This window comes from Gopherus flavomarginatus, chromosome 22 (assembly GCF_025201925.1).
Source record: "Gopherus flavomarginatus isolate rGopFla2 chromosome 22, rGopFla2.mat.asm, whole genome shotgun sequence".
NCBI lineage: Eukaryota > Metazoa > Chordata > Testudines > Testudinidae > Gopherus > Gopherus flavomarginatus.
The window spans coordinates 18,391,057-18,405,755 of NC_066638.1; the positions used below are offsets into that span (position 1 = coordinate 18,391,057).

General features: G+C 45.3%; 1 protein-coding gene across 1 annotated transcript in view; it reads left to right on the plus strand.

Annotated features, from left to right (window-relative positions):
- Positions 1 to 434: 434 nt before the first annotated feature.
- Positions 435 to 14,699, plus strand: part of PPP1R8 (protein phosphatase 1 regulatory subunit 8) — a 38,889-nt gene continuing 24,624 nt past the window's right edge. The window contains exons 1-2 of the mRNA XM_050932367.1: positions 435 to 550; positions 14,076 to 14,136. Coding sequence (XP_050788324.1) covers positions 495 to 550; positions 14,076 to 14,136 — 117 coding nt within the window. The 5' untranslated portion in view covers positions 435 to 494. The remainder of the gene's footprint in view (positions 551 to 14,075; positions 14,137 to 14,699) is intronic.

A 14,699-nucleotide genomic window follows, 5' to 3' on the forward strand; every position in this document is an offset into this window, starting at 1 on the left:
GGGAAGTCAGTGCCTATGGGTCTCACAGCACAGCAGGGCTACACTGGCTCCCAGAGCTGAGGACTGGAGTGACCTAGCACATCCTGGGTCCAGATAACACCAGAGGAACATCGCCCCTCCCCATCGCCCAGCCTGGGCATGGACACCCCGCCCCTCCCCATCGCCCAGCCTGGGCATGGACACCCCGCCCCTCCCCATCGCCCAGCCTGGGCATGGACACCCGGCCCCTCCCGCCCCCCAGCTCTGGCACGGACTCTCCACCCCCTCCCATCCCCCCATGCCAGGCACGGGCGCTCCGCCACCTCCCATTCCCCCATGCCAGCCACTGACGCTTTGCCCCCTCCCACCCCCCAGCCCGGGCCCACACACTCCGCCCCCAGCCAATCACTCTCACTATGACAGGCGCGGCGCGCGATGCATGCCGGGATCGCTTCCCGGCCGGTCCTCCAGTTTCCCAGCCTGCCTCGGGCCCGCTTGAATGGGGTCTCTACAAGATGGCGGCGAACGCGAATTCTTGTGGCGGCCTGTCGCTGTTCGACTGCCCAAGCTGGTGAGCGCGGCCGGGAGGGCTGTGGGGGGTGCGCATGCCGTGGGGCTGGGCTGGGCTGGGGTTGGTGGCTTGGCCGCGGTGTGGCGGAATCTCTCATCCAGCAGATCATTGGCCAGGGTGCGGAGTGTGTCCTCAGTGAGTGCAAACGTCTGGCCAGTCGGAGGCACGGCTTGTGTGCTGGGAGGAGAGCAGGACTGCTGGGTTCTGTCCAGGGTCTGCCTCTGATTCCTGCTCTGGCCTGGGACAGATTCCTTTCCTTCCCTGTGCCTCAGCTTCCTGATCTGTAAAATGGGGATTCATAAACCCTTTTGTTCTCATGGGTGTTCGGACTGGGTGAGCTGTTCAGGAAGCATTATGAATCTGCACAATGAAGCAGCGCACTTTGGGAGTGTGATAGTTACGCGGTGGTGCTCTCTCCTGCTTGAACTTGTGCAAAGTGCAGATGAATGAATGTCTTCCATAGCGACTTCAGATATGAGTTCTGTTTTCTATTGAATGCCGCTGCTGAAATAACCAGCATGTTTCAGAAGTGATGTTATGTGTTTTTTTTTTACCCATAAATGTTTCCCCAAGATTTTAGTGAAATAGGGAGTTGGGGCAGAGTAAGCAAAAGCCTGACATGCACTTCAAAAGTATGAGAAACCTGTTAACTTGAAATTGGCTGTGATTCTCTTCGCCCCCACCCCAGTTATGCTGAGGGGAAGACTGTCAGACGGAATGCACAGGTAGAATGTGAAAGTATGATGGGCTTGGTTCCTATCTGTAGCTTCAAAGAGAACAAGACTAAAGGCCTATTTGGTCATCCACACCGTCATCCTTGCACAGTGCAGGATTGTTTTCTTCAGTGTATTCAAGTTTTGTGCTCGGTCTAACTTTGAATTGCCTAGGAGAAAAACTACAGTAAAAGCACTGAAGTGGCAAAGGCAAGCACTCAAAAATCAGAAGATGCCAGAGAGAGCCTAATTCCAACCCTTGTTTGTATGCATGTGATCAAGTCTTTGCTGGCATGATTACCTACTTTTTCTTCCACAAGACCCCAGCTGCAGTCAGTGAATATGTCTCTGTTCTATATTGCTTATTATCTGTCTCATCCCTTTGTATTGTCCCATGCTTTATTTACTGCACACCATGTAAACCTTGCACTTAATACAAAACTACAAATTTACTTATGCGCTTTTTTAGCTTTCTCATTGTCATACTATCTGAGAGATTCACAAATACTACAGAAGACTCCTGTGAGGCAAGATGGTGTTAGTTTTCCACGATATTAAGGCCAAAATTTTTAGGCATCCATGATTAGCTGATACTTAAATTCAGATGGTTTGGGCCTGATGTTTCAGTATACTTAGCACATTTATAGCAGGTCATATGCTCAAAGCAGAGAGCTATCATTGACTTAACTTGCAGTCATGAGTGCTCAGTGCTTCTGCAAACCCATCCCCAAATGTCTCAATCAGGCACCCAGAAAATGAAAAACCCAATTAGTGACCACTTGTGAAAAGTTTTGTTTAAGTGACTTGCCAAGCATCACATAGGAACTGTGTGGCACAGGCAAGTGTAGAATCAAGTTCTCCAGATTGTCATTCAGCCATCTTAACCAGGAGACCATTCTTTCTCTTCCTTCGATCCCCTGCCTCTTTTGTGACACACCATCCCATTTGCAATAAACAAGGTAGGGATCCTACAGGTGACAGTCTCATTCACTGCCGAGCACCATCCATCATGTGTAGGGCCCTCCCAAATTCATAGTCATGAAAAACGCATCACGGACTGTGAAATCTGGTCTCCTCCTGTGAAATCTGGTCTTGTATAGGGTAAAAGAACACACTATACATATTTCACAGGGGAGACTAGTGTTTCTCAAATTGGGATCCTGACCCAAAAGGGAATGGTGTGTGTGGGGGGGGGGGTTAGGCAAGGTTATTTTAGGGGGGGTGTGGTATTGTCACCTTTACTTCTGTTCTGCCTTCAGAGCTGGGTGGCTGGAGAGCAGAGTCTGCTGACAGAGGGCCAGCTCTGCAGGTGGCAGCTCAGCAGCAAGGGTAGCAGTTCCGCAACCCCCCTTACAATAACCTGGCAATGTTCTCCCACAACTCCTTTTTGGGTCAGGACCCTATAATTACAAACACTGTGAAATTTCAGATTTAAATAGCTGAAATCATGAAATTTACACTTTTTAAAATCCTATGGCCGTGAAATTGACCAAAATGGACAGTGAATTTGGTAGGGCCCTAGTCATGTGCACAGAACGAGACAGAATAAATAGTATGTTAAATGCTTATAATGTATACACACACATGGGTTTTATTAAAGTTGTGTGTGTAACCTTCATTCTGGCACTTTAACTTTTGAGAGTTTACAACCTGTGGCTTTTTTTTAATGCAGGTTTTTAAATGTAAATTCCTGGCTTAAAAAAGAAAATTGGTCAGGTGAAATTATATTGACCATCATGTGGGTCATCGGCAGGATTGGGACCTGTAGGCCACCAGCTTTTATAATTTGAGAACTGAGTATCTGGTGGTAGTAGTAGTCTCTTATCCTCTATGTGGACAAGCCACTAGAGGAGAAAGAGCTGCACATTTTATCAGTGGGATTGTCAGATATTTTCTGGATAGGAATGTTGAGACATGGGAAGGAACTGAGGACTTCCAGGTTCTGGAATGGAATGCGCCCTAGTCATTAATACATCTGTCCCTGTCCTGTCTTCTGTCCCCTTTATTCATGTTGTTCCCAGCCTACACCTACTCACTCCGCTACACTCCTCACCTCTTTGCATTCAAGTCAAACTGCTTCCTCCTTCTCCATGGCATTGCGAGCACAAGAGGGACAGTGTCCCTGTTCTTAGTTCTGGTACCTGGCATCATAGAAGCCTGCAGTGGGTGGGAGAAGCAATTGTAGGAAATGCCTTCCTTTTGGAGCATGCTCAGTCCAGTTACCATGCAGGAGCTGTGTGGGAATGGAGCATACTTGGTGCAGACAGAATCTTCAGGGAAGAATGCTGCTGCCTTTTAACAAACCTACAGAATCATGTGCAAACTGCAATTTTTCAGAGGCTTTTAACTCGTCCAAATTTGCTGGATTTACACTAGAACAGCAAAAGCTGCATCTCTGACACAAGAACAACATCCCTGCCAAATTTCAAGTTCCTCCTCCAAAGCATGCAGGTGATAAAACTTCTCAGTTACATCACTGAAAGAATATTCTAGCACCAGGAAAATGTTGGTTTGCCCAGCTTTTCTCTTGAAGATAGTTTTTTACTAACTCTCTCAAATTCGGCATGCAGCAGGCTCCCAGAATGGAAAATATCAACCCCAATGTTTAAAGTTTGGCCATGTTATAGGTAACTCAACTTTGTAATAGAAAGTGTCAGACACGCTCTGCCATTGGTGTTTGTGTTCTAACCAGTTGTGGGGAGGTGCTTGCAGGTGGACTTTATTTTTTTTATTTCTTCTGATCTTGAAGTATCAGTCTCCAGTAAAGATTAAGAATTTCATGCTTTGTTTAAAAGCTTTACTGTTATAAACTATGCTGGCACCTGTTTATTTATAAATTCTTGTTCATAAACTTAGTTTTAATTTCTTCTGAACTGAAACATGGATTACAAGGTCTTGACATAAGCCCAGTGGTGGGTTTATAAAAGCTGGTATGAAAAATCATATGTATACAGAAGGAACATGGCAAACTGTCTTCCAGTTATGCCTCCCTGGGCTGGAGAGGATTCGCAGGAGCAGGCTTCAGCTGTACAGTGTTCCTGAACTCCTGGTTATCTGAATCCTTCATTCACCAAAAGTTTCAGGTGACCCCTGAGACGTTTATATCATGCAAGGTGAACCTCAATTATCTGTGTATGAAATATAACGTGTGATGCAAGACTTAAACATTTGTTCACCAGGAGGCAGTTGGCAAGGGAATAGTTGGTTTCAGCAAGCAAGTCTGAAGAAGCGAATAGTTGGGGCCTCAAGGATCTACATAAAAACTTGGTGTAAACTGGAACATTTTAAAGATACAAATTGTGCTTCACAAGTATCTTTGAACCAAGGTGAAGCTCTCACTGGTGGAGAAGTCACAGTGTTTGTTATCTGGAGAGGATGAATGCCTTCAGAGTTCAGGAAATTCCACCTTGCCCTACAAGCCAGGTGCTGAGATGTATATAATAGTAATGTAGGCCAAGATTTTATGAAAGAGATGACTAAATTTAGGCTCCTAAATCCACATTTAGAAACCTAAATAAGTGGCCTGATTTGAAATTAACACATTAAAATAAAACTTGTCCAGCCCATATCTTTAACAGCTAACACATTTAAAAATTACTTTTTAAAATATCTAATCTAGACAAGACCTTATTTTTGCAAAGAGTTCTCCAAAGGTGAACTGAAGGTAACAATGTACTGTTAACCTCAAATAATAGCACTGGGAAGTGTGAACTGTCCCATTTGTCTTAATGGTGTGTTAACACTCAGACCTAAAGATGACGATCTGAATATTGTGAAAGGAATACTGTCAACTTGAATTTTTTAAAGGTCAATTTAAAAATTCAACTGCATAATAAAGTGTGCTATAATTAGCATTACTTTGATTTTTTGAGAGTTTCTGTGTTCTGTTTGGGCCTGAAAGCACCAACCTCAAACATGTAATGGCTCAGACCTTTTTTCCTCACCTTTCTCTGTGCGCACACTCCTATCTTCTCCTGTTTCAGTTTCAGATTTGCTGCTGCTGCTGCTAATACCGATAAAACACCTTGTTGCTGAACCTGAGAGAGAACCCACGTATACTCTCCATGTTTTATGAGTAATGCAACAAACGGTGAAACAGACAAATCAGTAATTGCTAGAGTCATGTTGGGGATTACTTCTAACAATTCTAGATACAAAATTTTCAAAGGAAAACCTGATTTTAAAATTGATGTCCTTTTAACCATTTCACTGCTGATCACTTTCCAGCCAGTGTATTTATCCAACAATCCCAAACTGCCTCCCTAGGTGCTGAAAACTTGCACTGTGCCTTGCCCTGTTGCCAAGCCTGACGCCTTCCCCTGGCTGCTACAGTGTAGTAATGTATCTTCAGTACAGAAACCTGAAGCTTATTGAAAATGCAAGGGTAGTATAAATAAATGGAACCAATCAAGGTAACAAGGAATATTGTACTGACTGAATTATAGGAAAAGAAAAGAATACAATACAATACAAACTCAAATTTCATTTTTGATGCTGTTGTAAACGCTTCACTCTATTGCACTGAAATATCACAGAATCCACAGACCTAGCCTCATGATTTAAATCAAGTTTACCATGGAGCACACTGGGCTTTGACTGTAGAAGTTTTCTTCATGGAGAATGACAAAATGCTTTACAGGTTGAACCAACCAAGCCAGGCTACACACAGGAATCTCTTCACCCACCAGGAGTGTCAGTGTAAAATTAGGCAACTACTTAACAGTGAAAATGAGTCATGATGGGAGACTAAGAACCCTATCCAATTGAAACTCCTACTTCATCCTTCTTCAAGAATCCTCTTTTTAGAACAGTTATAAAGGACAAAATCATTTCCCATCTTCAACTGGGAGCTGTACATTGATAGATGTAAAGGCCAGCAGAGACCATTATGGTCATCTAGCCTGGCATGTTAACACAGGCCGTGAAATTTCATCTAGTGTTTCCTACAACAAGTTCTGTGGAAAGGATTGTATTCAAACGACTTTCATTCTCAAAAACGAGGAAATCTCTATCCCATTCCAGATCTGAGTTCTGAACAGATGCATCTGAAATTTCGATTTAATCTGATGACCCCAAGCCACCAGAATTCCTCCAAACATTGTAGGATTTACTTCCAGATGCCTACTCAGCCTCTCCTCAGGAAGAAACTAAGATTGTCTGAGGTACAGCCATTACTATAATACAGGGATGGCCATACTTTGTGGACTGAGAGCCACATCAGGTTTCGTAAATTGTATGGAGGACCAGTTAGGGGAGGGGAATCGTGGCTTGGCCTCCACCTCCTGTCTGCCCCCTCCAGGGTTCCTGCCCCATCCAAACCCCCCTGTTCCCTGATGGCCCCCCCCAGGATCCCTGCCCCATCTACACCCCCCCCTTGTCCCCTGACCACCCCTGGACTCCCACCACCCCATCCAATTCCTCCTCTCATTCCTGATGCCCTCCCCCCAGGACCCCTGCCCCATCCAACCATCCCTTCTCCCTGTCCCCTGACTTCCCCCAGAACCCCTGCCCCCTGCTGCCCCATCCACCCCTCCTCCCTCCAGACTTACCCCCCCCAGGACCCCTGCCCCCATTCAACCCCTTTTCCCCTGCCCAGCCCCTATCCACACTCCTGCCCCCTGACCACCACCCTGAACTCCCCTGTGCTCTATCCAACCCCCCCTGCTCCGTCCCTCCTTACCATGTGTCTGGAGCACCAGTGGCTGGCGGTGCTACAGCTGCACCGCCTGGCTGGAGCTGGGCCATGCTGCTGCCACCGCGCAGCACAGAGACCGGGTCAGGCTGGGCTCTGTAGCTGCGCTGCCCCAGGAGCATACAGCCCCACCACCCAGAGCATTGTGCTGGAGTGAGTGAGCTGAAGTTGCGGGGGTGGGGGGAAAAGTGGGAGAGGGGCCAGGGCTAGCCCCCCTTGGCCAGGAGCTCAGGGGCCAGGCAGGACAGTCCCGCAGGCTGCATGTGACCCACAGGCCGTAGTCTGTCCACCTCTGCTATAAAAGGATCATTCTTTGCAGTCTTGCTACCGCTCTGAGAGGGTTTACAAAAAGTCTTGCTGCATAAGAACATAATAAGAACATAAGAATGGCTGTACTGGGTCAGACCAAAGGTCCATCTAGCCCAGTATCTGTCTACTGACAGTGGCCAATGCCAGGTGCCCTAGAGGGAGTGAACCTTACAGGCAATGATCAAAAGATCTCTCTCCTGCCATCCATCTCCATCCTCTGACAAACAGAGGCTAGGGACACCATTCCTTACCCATCCTGGATAATAGCCATTTATGGACTTAATCACCATGGATTTATCCAGTTCTCTTTTAAACGCTGCTATAGTCCTAGCCTTCACAACCTCCTCAGGTAAGGAGTTCCACAAGTTGACTGTGCACTGCGTGAAGAAAAACTTCCTTTTATTTGTTTTAAACCTGCTGCCTATTAATTTCATTTGGTGACCCCTAGTTCTTATATTATGGGAATAAGTAAATAACTTTTCCTTATCCACTTTCTCCACATCACTCATGATTTTATATACCTCTATCATATCCCCCCTTAGTCTCCTCTTTTCCAAATTGAAGAGTCCTAGCCTGTTTAATCTCTCTTCATATGGGACCCTCTCCAACCCCCTAATCATTTTAGTTGCCCTTCTCTGAACCTTTTCTAGTGCCAGTATATCTTTTATGAGATGAGGAGACCACATCTCATAGACATTAGGGTCAGAAGGGACCAATATGATCATCTAGTCTGATCTCCCGCACAAAGCAGGCCACAGAACCTTACCCATCTACTTCTATAACAAACCCCTAACCTATGTCCGAGTTATTGAAGTCTTCAAATTGTGGCTTGAAGACCTCAAGCTGCAGAGGATCCACCAGCAAGTGACCCATGCCCCATGCTGCAGAGGAAGGCGAAAAACCTCCAGGGCCTCTGCCAATCTGCCCCGGAGGAAAATTCCTTCCCGACCCCAAATATGGCGATCAGCTAAACCCTGAACATGTGGGCAAGACTCACCAGCCAGCACTCAGGAAAGAATTCTCTGCAGTAACTCAGATCCCATCCCATCCAACATCCCATGACAGACCACTGGGCATACTTATCTGCTGATAATCAAAGATCAATTACCAAAATTAAGCTATCCCATCATACCATCCCTTCCATAAACTTATCAAGCTTAGTCTTAAAGCCAAATATGTCTTTTGCCCCCACTACTCCCCTTGAAAGGCTGTTCCAGAACTTCACTCCTCTAATGGTTAGAAACCTTGGTCTAATTTCAAGTCTAAACTTCCTAGTGTCCAGTTTATACCCATTTGTTCTTGTCTACATTGGTACTAAGCTTAAATAATTCCTCTCCCTCCCTAATATTAATCCCTCTGATATATTTATAAAGAGCAATCATACCCCCCCTCAGCCTTCTTTTGGCTAGACTAAACAAGCCAAGCTCTTTGAGTCTCCTTTCATAAGGCAGGTTTTCCATTCCTCGGATCATCCTAGTAGCCCGTCTCTGAACCTGTTCCAGTTTGAATTCATCCTTCTTAAACATGGGAGACCAGAACTGCACACAGTATTCCAGATGAGGTCTTACCAGTGCCTTATATAACGGAACTAACACCTCCTTATCTTTGCTGGAAATACCTCGCCTGATGCATCCTAAAACTGCATTAGCTTTTTTAACGGCCATATCACATTGGCGGCTCATAGTCATCCTGTGATCAACCAATACTCCAAGATCCTTCTCCTCCTCTGTTGCTTCCAACTGATGTGTCCCCAATGTATATCTAAAATTCTTATTATTAATCCCTAAATGCATGACCTTGCACTTTTCACTATTAAATTTCATCCTATTACTATTACTCCAGTTTACAAGGTCATCCAGATCTTCCTGTAGGATATCCCGGTCCTTCTCTGTGTTAGCAATACCCCCCAGCTTTGTGTCATCCACAAACTTTATTAGCACATTCCCGCTTTTTGTGCCAAGGTCAGTAATAAAAAGGTTAAATAAGATTGGTCCCAAAACTGATCTTTGAGGAACTCCACTAGTAACTTCCTTCCAGCCTGACAGTTCACCCTTCAGTACGACCCGTTGGAGTCTCCCCTTTAACCAGTTCCTTATCCACCTTTCAATTTTCATATTGATCCCCATCTTTTCCAATTTAACTAATAATTCCCCATGTGGAACTGTGTCAAATGCCTTACTGAAATCGAGGTAAATTAGATCTACTGCATTTCCTTTGTCTTAATAATCTGTCACTTTCTCAAAGAAGGAGATCAGGTTGGTTTGGCACGATCTACCTTTAGTAAAACCATGTTGTAACTTGTCCCAGTTACATTGATCTCAATGTCCTTAACTACTTTCTCCTTCAGAATTTTTTCCAAGACCTTACAGATTACAGATGTCAAACTAACAGGTCTATCGTTACTTGGATCACTTTTTTTCCCTTTCTTAAAGATAGGAGCTATGTTAGCAATTCTCTAGTCATACAGTACAACCCCTGAGTTTACCGATTCATTAAAAATTCTTGCTAATGGGCTTGCAATTTCATGCGCTAGTTCCTTTAATATTCTTGGATGAAGATTATCTGGGCCCTCCAATTTTCTCCCATTAAGCTGTTCAAGTTTGGCTTCTACCTCAGATGTGGTAATATTCACCTCCATATTCTCTATCCCCTTTTTAATGATTCCTAACATCCTGTTTACTTTTTTGACCACCTCTGCACATTGCATGGACTTCTTCAGAGAACTATCCATGATAGTTCTGTTTATCTGAGATACCAAAAATTAACACTTAGCTGTCTTGGTGGCTAGCTACTTAAGGCTCAGCCTCCACAGGGGGTGCATTGTGCTTTGAGGAAGTATTCATTGGAGCTCAAGATCATCATTAAAAAGCTGTTCTGTTACCCAGCTCTACTTTCCAGAGAGGGCGTTCTTGATTTCAAGTTGACAACTGCTTATATTCTTCCAGGCAAGTTTTAGGAGATGCAGTAAACAATCGAAGTACCCATATCCCAACTTAGACAAAGTTTGGTTCCATCTGAGGTTTCTGGGGCTAATGACCTCCTGCACCTGTCAATCCATTTGCTAGACTCTGAGGCTACTAGAACAATGTCTAAAACAGGTCTATTCTTCCCAGCTAGACAGCATTCACTCAGTGATGATTATGGCCCAAGATGGACAAGACTCCTTAAAAGGGGGTACAGTTCCAAAGAATGCCTGTAAGAAAGTATCTTTTGTTTGTTAAACCAAAAGTAATTGTGCACAGGTTTGGAAAGTCTGAATGGTGGAAAACCAAGGAAACCAGACCCTCCCATAAATGTTCTAGTTTGGAGAAAAAATCACTTGACCCTCAAGTCACTTCCTCCCCACACTCAAAACAGTATAAATCCTGGTGGAGATGACTGATGTAGTATATCAGTGTGGTGCTCAAGAGGAGCTTTCCCATGCTGCTTTTTCAAAGAGAGAGTTCTGCTTTGAGTGGTGTATTTGTATCAGAAAGCCTGGCTGGCCATCTTCCTGGAAAAGATGATATTCTAGCAAACAGTGTCAGTAGTAGAAGCATCATTCAGTACAAATGGCATGCTCCATCTAGACATTTTGCTACAGAGGAAAATGAGAAATGGCCCAGCAGGCCTGGCCTACACTACAGTGTTGCTCCTGCTGATGAAAGTCACCCACTACACCGATTTAATAACCCCACCTGTACAAAAGGCTTAGTGCTTAGGTCAATATAGTTAGGTCAACACAACATCAGTGTGGACCCTGCATTGCTCACATCAGACGGTTCTGGCTGTGAGCCCCAGGTGTCTGACAGCCGGAACCTTGCCACCCTGGGGCTTGGGCTGACAGTTTCCTACACTCAGGCCTGGTCTACACTAGGGAGGGATTGATAGAAGTTACACAACTTCAGCTACGTGAATAACCGTGTTAATCCCAGGATATTAAAGAGACATATCTTTTATTGGACCAACTTCTATTTGTGAGACAGCCAAGCTTTCGAGCCACACTGAACTCTTTAAATCTGGGAGAGGTACTCAAGAGTCACAGCTAAATGCAAGGTGGAACAGATTGTGCTACTTAAACTAAACATATTGCGAGGGACCATTCAAGATAGAGTGGCCCATTAACACCTCTGCAGTCTTAAAACAAAAAGAGGGGGTTAGTGGGTTAGATTGTTGTAATAAGCATAATCCAGAGTGTCTGTTCAGACCATGATTTTTAATGTCTACCAGGCCTTGTCTACACTACAAAGTTGCAGCGCTGGTGAGGGGGTTACAGCGCTGCAACTTAGGATGTGTACACACCTGCAGGGCATTACCAGCGCTGCAACTCCCTGTTTGCAGCGCTGGCCGTACACCCGGTCGTGCCTCGGGTGTAGAGGATCCAGCGCTGGATCACCAGCGCTGGTCATCAGGTGTAGACACTCACCAGCGTTTTTGTTGACCTCCGTGGAATAAGCAGGTATCCCCGCGGTGTGCTCTGGTGTTCCCCGACCCCCCCCCCTCCAAGCAGGTCTCCTTCCCCGCGGTTTGCTCTGGCGTTCCCCGACCCCCCCTCCAAGCAGGTCTCCTTCCCCGCGGTGTGCTCTGGCGTTCCCCGACCCCCCCTCCAAGCAGGTCTCCTTCCCCGCGGTGTGCAACAGCGCTGCAGCGTGGCCACATCTAACACCACTTGCAGCGCTGGTTGCTGTAAGTGTGGCCACTCTGCAGCGCTGGCCCTATACAGCTGTACTAATACAGCTGTAACAACCAGCGCTGCAAAATTGTAGATGTAGACATACCCCCAGTTATTTATTTAGTTTAATTTCATAACCCACTAATCTCCTCTTTCCACCTTGCATTTCGCTGTGATGCTGGGGGTACCTTTCCCAGACCTGAAGAAGAGCTTTTGGTGCTCAAAAAGCTTGTCTTTCTCACCAGCAGAAGTTGGTTCAATAAAAGATATTTCCTCACCCACCTTCTCTCCTTAGGAACCTGAACATGGAAGCCTGGATTGAGCCACTGAGTTCTGATCTAGCCTTTTCCAGTGAGTGTCAGATTCTGCTAGAATCATAATGTTTCCACATGTTGCTGTTAACAATAGATACCTTTATTCTGGTGGTGCCAAAAGGCCCCAGCCAGGAATAGGGCTTCATTGTGCTGGGCATTATACAAACATAGGTAAGAGGTGGTTCCTGCGCTGAAAGCCTTAGATTCTAAGCCCAAGTCTACACTGCACACCTTACAACAGCGTGGCTGTGCTGTTGCAGCTGCGCTGTTGTAAGGTAAGCAGTGTGGCCACTCTTTGTTTCTGAGAGAGAGCTCTCCTGGTGACGAAATAAAGCCACCCCCACAAGGGGCAGTAACTTCATCGACGGGAGAGCAGCCCCTGCAAATGAAGTGCTGCCCACACCAGCCCACTTTTCGTCATTAAAACTTTCATGGTTTTTTCACATCCCTGAACGGCAAAAGTTTTAATGAAGAAAGTGTAGTGTAGACAAAGCCTGAGTTGCAAAGGGTAGAGGAGGGAAATATAACATGCAATAAATTCATAGACAATGAATTGGCACAATTTTGTTAGCTGCGTGTTTTCTTGTGTGTGTTTGGGTTTTGTTTGGTTTTGGTTTTTTCTTTAAACTTACAGGTAGAAAGAAGATGGGGAATGGCAGGAAGTGTAATGTTAGTAAGTGCAAAGAGTAGGGGAAGGAAGGAGTAGAAAAAGACAATCTGGGGCTTCTCATCTGCCTAGCTATGAGCAGCAGCCAGTGTTTTGTAGGCATCACAGCAGAAGTGAGTCTTTAGGAGGCTAAGGTAGTGGCTGGTGAGACTGTATACAAAGAGAGGTCTTTGATACAAAGATTTTCTGCTAAATTTTGGAGGAGGAAAGAAAATGAGGGATAAGGGCTGTGATTTCTTCTATGTCCTTTGTTCAAACATTTTAGATCTGGAAAAGCACATGCACAGCCCCCAACATGCTGTTTTCCACATGGTTCTGAAGCATATCCACACAACATTGACCTCTGCAGGTAATCAATGAGGTGAACTTCAATTACAAATTTCTTTCCCAATGCTTCAGTGTCACTGCTATTGTACAGAGCTTCCCAACAATAGCAGAGACTCTGGTCTCTTACTCTCCAGCTATTCAGAAATTTGTTGGCAGCCTGTAGCTGAGAATCATGTAGTTGCGTAGAACGTTTGAGCAGCACCAGAAGCAAGCAATGAGGGTATTTCTAGCGGAGGAGGAGTAGAGTATCAAAGATGCACAAGTACAAGAGATGTGTCCTCACTGTTTCCCCAATAATCAGGAGGTTCTAAAATGCAGCAGTGGGGGAAACCACTGTCTCGCTTCTGATAGCTGAAGAGATATCTGATAAACCTGAAGCCCCCTGCATATCTACTAGCTAGAAGTTAATACAAGAGATGGGAGTCCCCAAGCAGGCTGCAGGGACAGTCCTTGTTAGCAACCCCAGCCCTTCTCCAGTTCCAGAAGCTGGGAGTTGGCTGTTTCTCCCACCTGGCATTATCCAAGGAAGTTGTTAATGGCAGCACTATCCCCCTTATCTTTATGTATCTCTTGCTGGTTGATTTCCTTTGATGGCTGGCTAGCAGGTTTCTGGTGAGTGTTTCAAGCCCATCAAACCTCAATGCGCTGTGGCAACTGAATAACTTGGTAAGTACGGAGAGAGTTGTGTCTGTACGCAAAACAAATCTGGGACCTCACATACAGGACACTTGTGGGACTATTATTTTTCACAGTAAACCTGGATTTGGATTGGGTTTGTTTGGGATTGATAGAATGATGGTACAGTGTTAGCAATACTACACATCAATATTTATTTCTCTCCTTGTTTTCCAGGGCAGGAAAACCTCCCCCTGGCTTGCATCTGGATGTAGTCAAAGGAGACAAACTAATTGAGGTACGAAAATAGATGTAATAAGCGTTTAGATGCATGCAGAAGGAGATGGGATTTAACCCATCTGTTGATGGGGAATTGAATTCCATTGCTTTATTTCCCAGTCTTCCCCTTCCATATACACCCCAAAGTGACCCTTCCCTCTCTCTGCGCACCTCAAAGTGATCCTTTCGTCTCTTGACACACTTTTTTTTTAATTATTATTTTTATTAACAATGATCCAGCCCCCAACCTTTCACCACAGTCAGCTAGGCTTAACGTTTTTAATTTATTTTGATAAAGTGCAAAGTCCCCATTGTGTACATGCACTGGGTCCCAGTCAGGAAGCTGTGCTATGAATCCATCAGCTGCATGGTGATTGGGTTTAGGAATGTAGGATTGGAAGGGACCTTCCAGACCAGCAAGTCTGGTCTCTTGCTCTCAGAGGCAGCCATTCATATAGTTGTGTAAATAAATGTTGCATGCTCCATCTTAAAACTGGTTAGGAGGTGGTTTGTCCCCACTACTCCTACTGAAAGGCTGTTCCAGAACCTGACTCTTGATGGTTAAATATATTCATGTCCAGT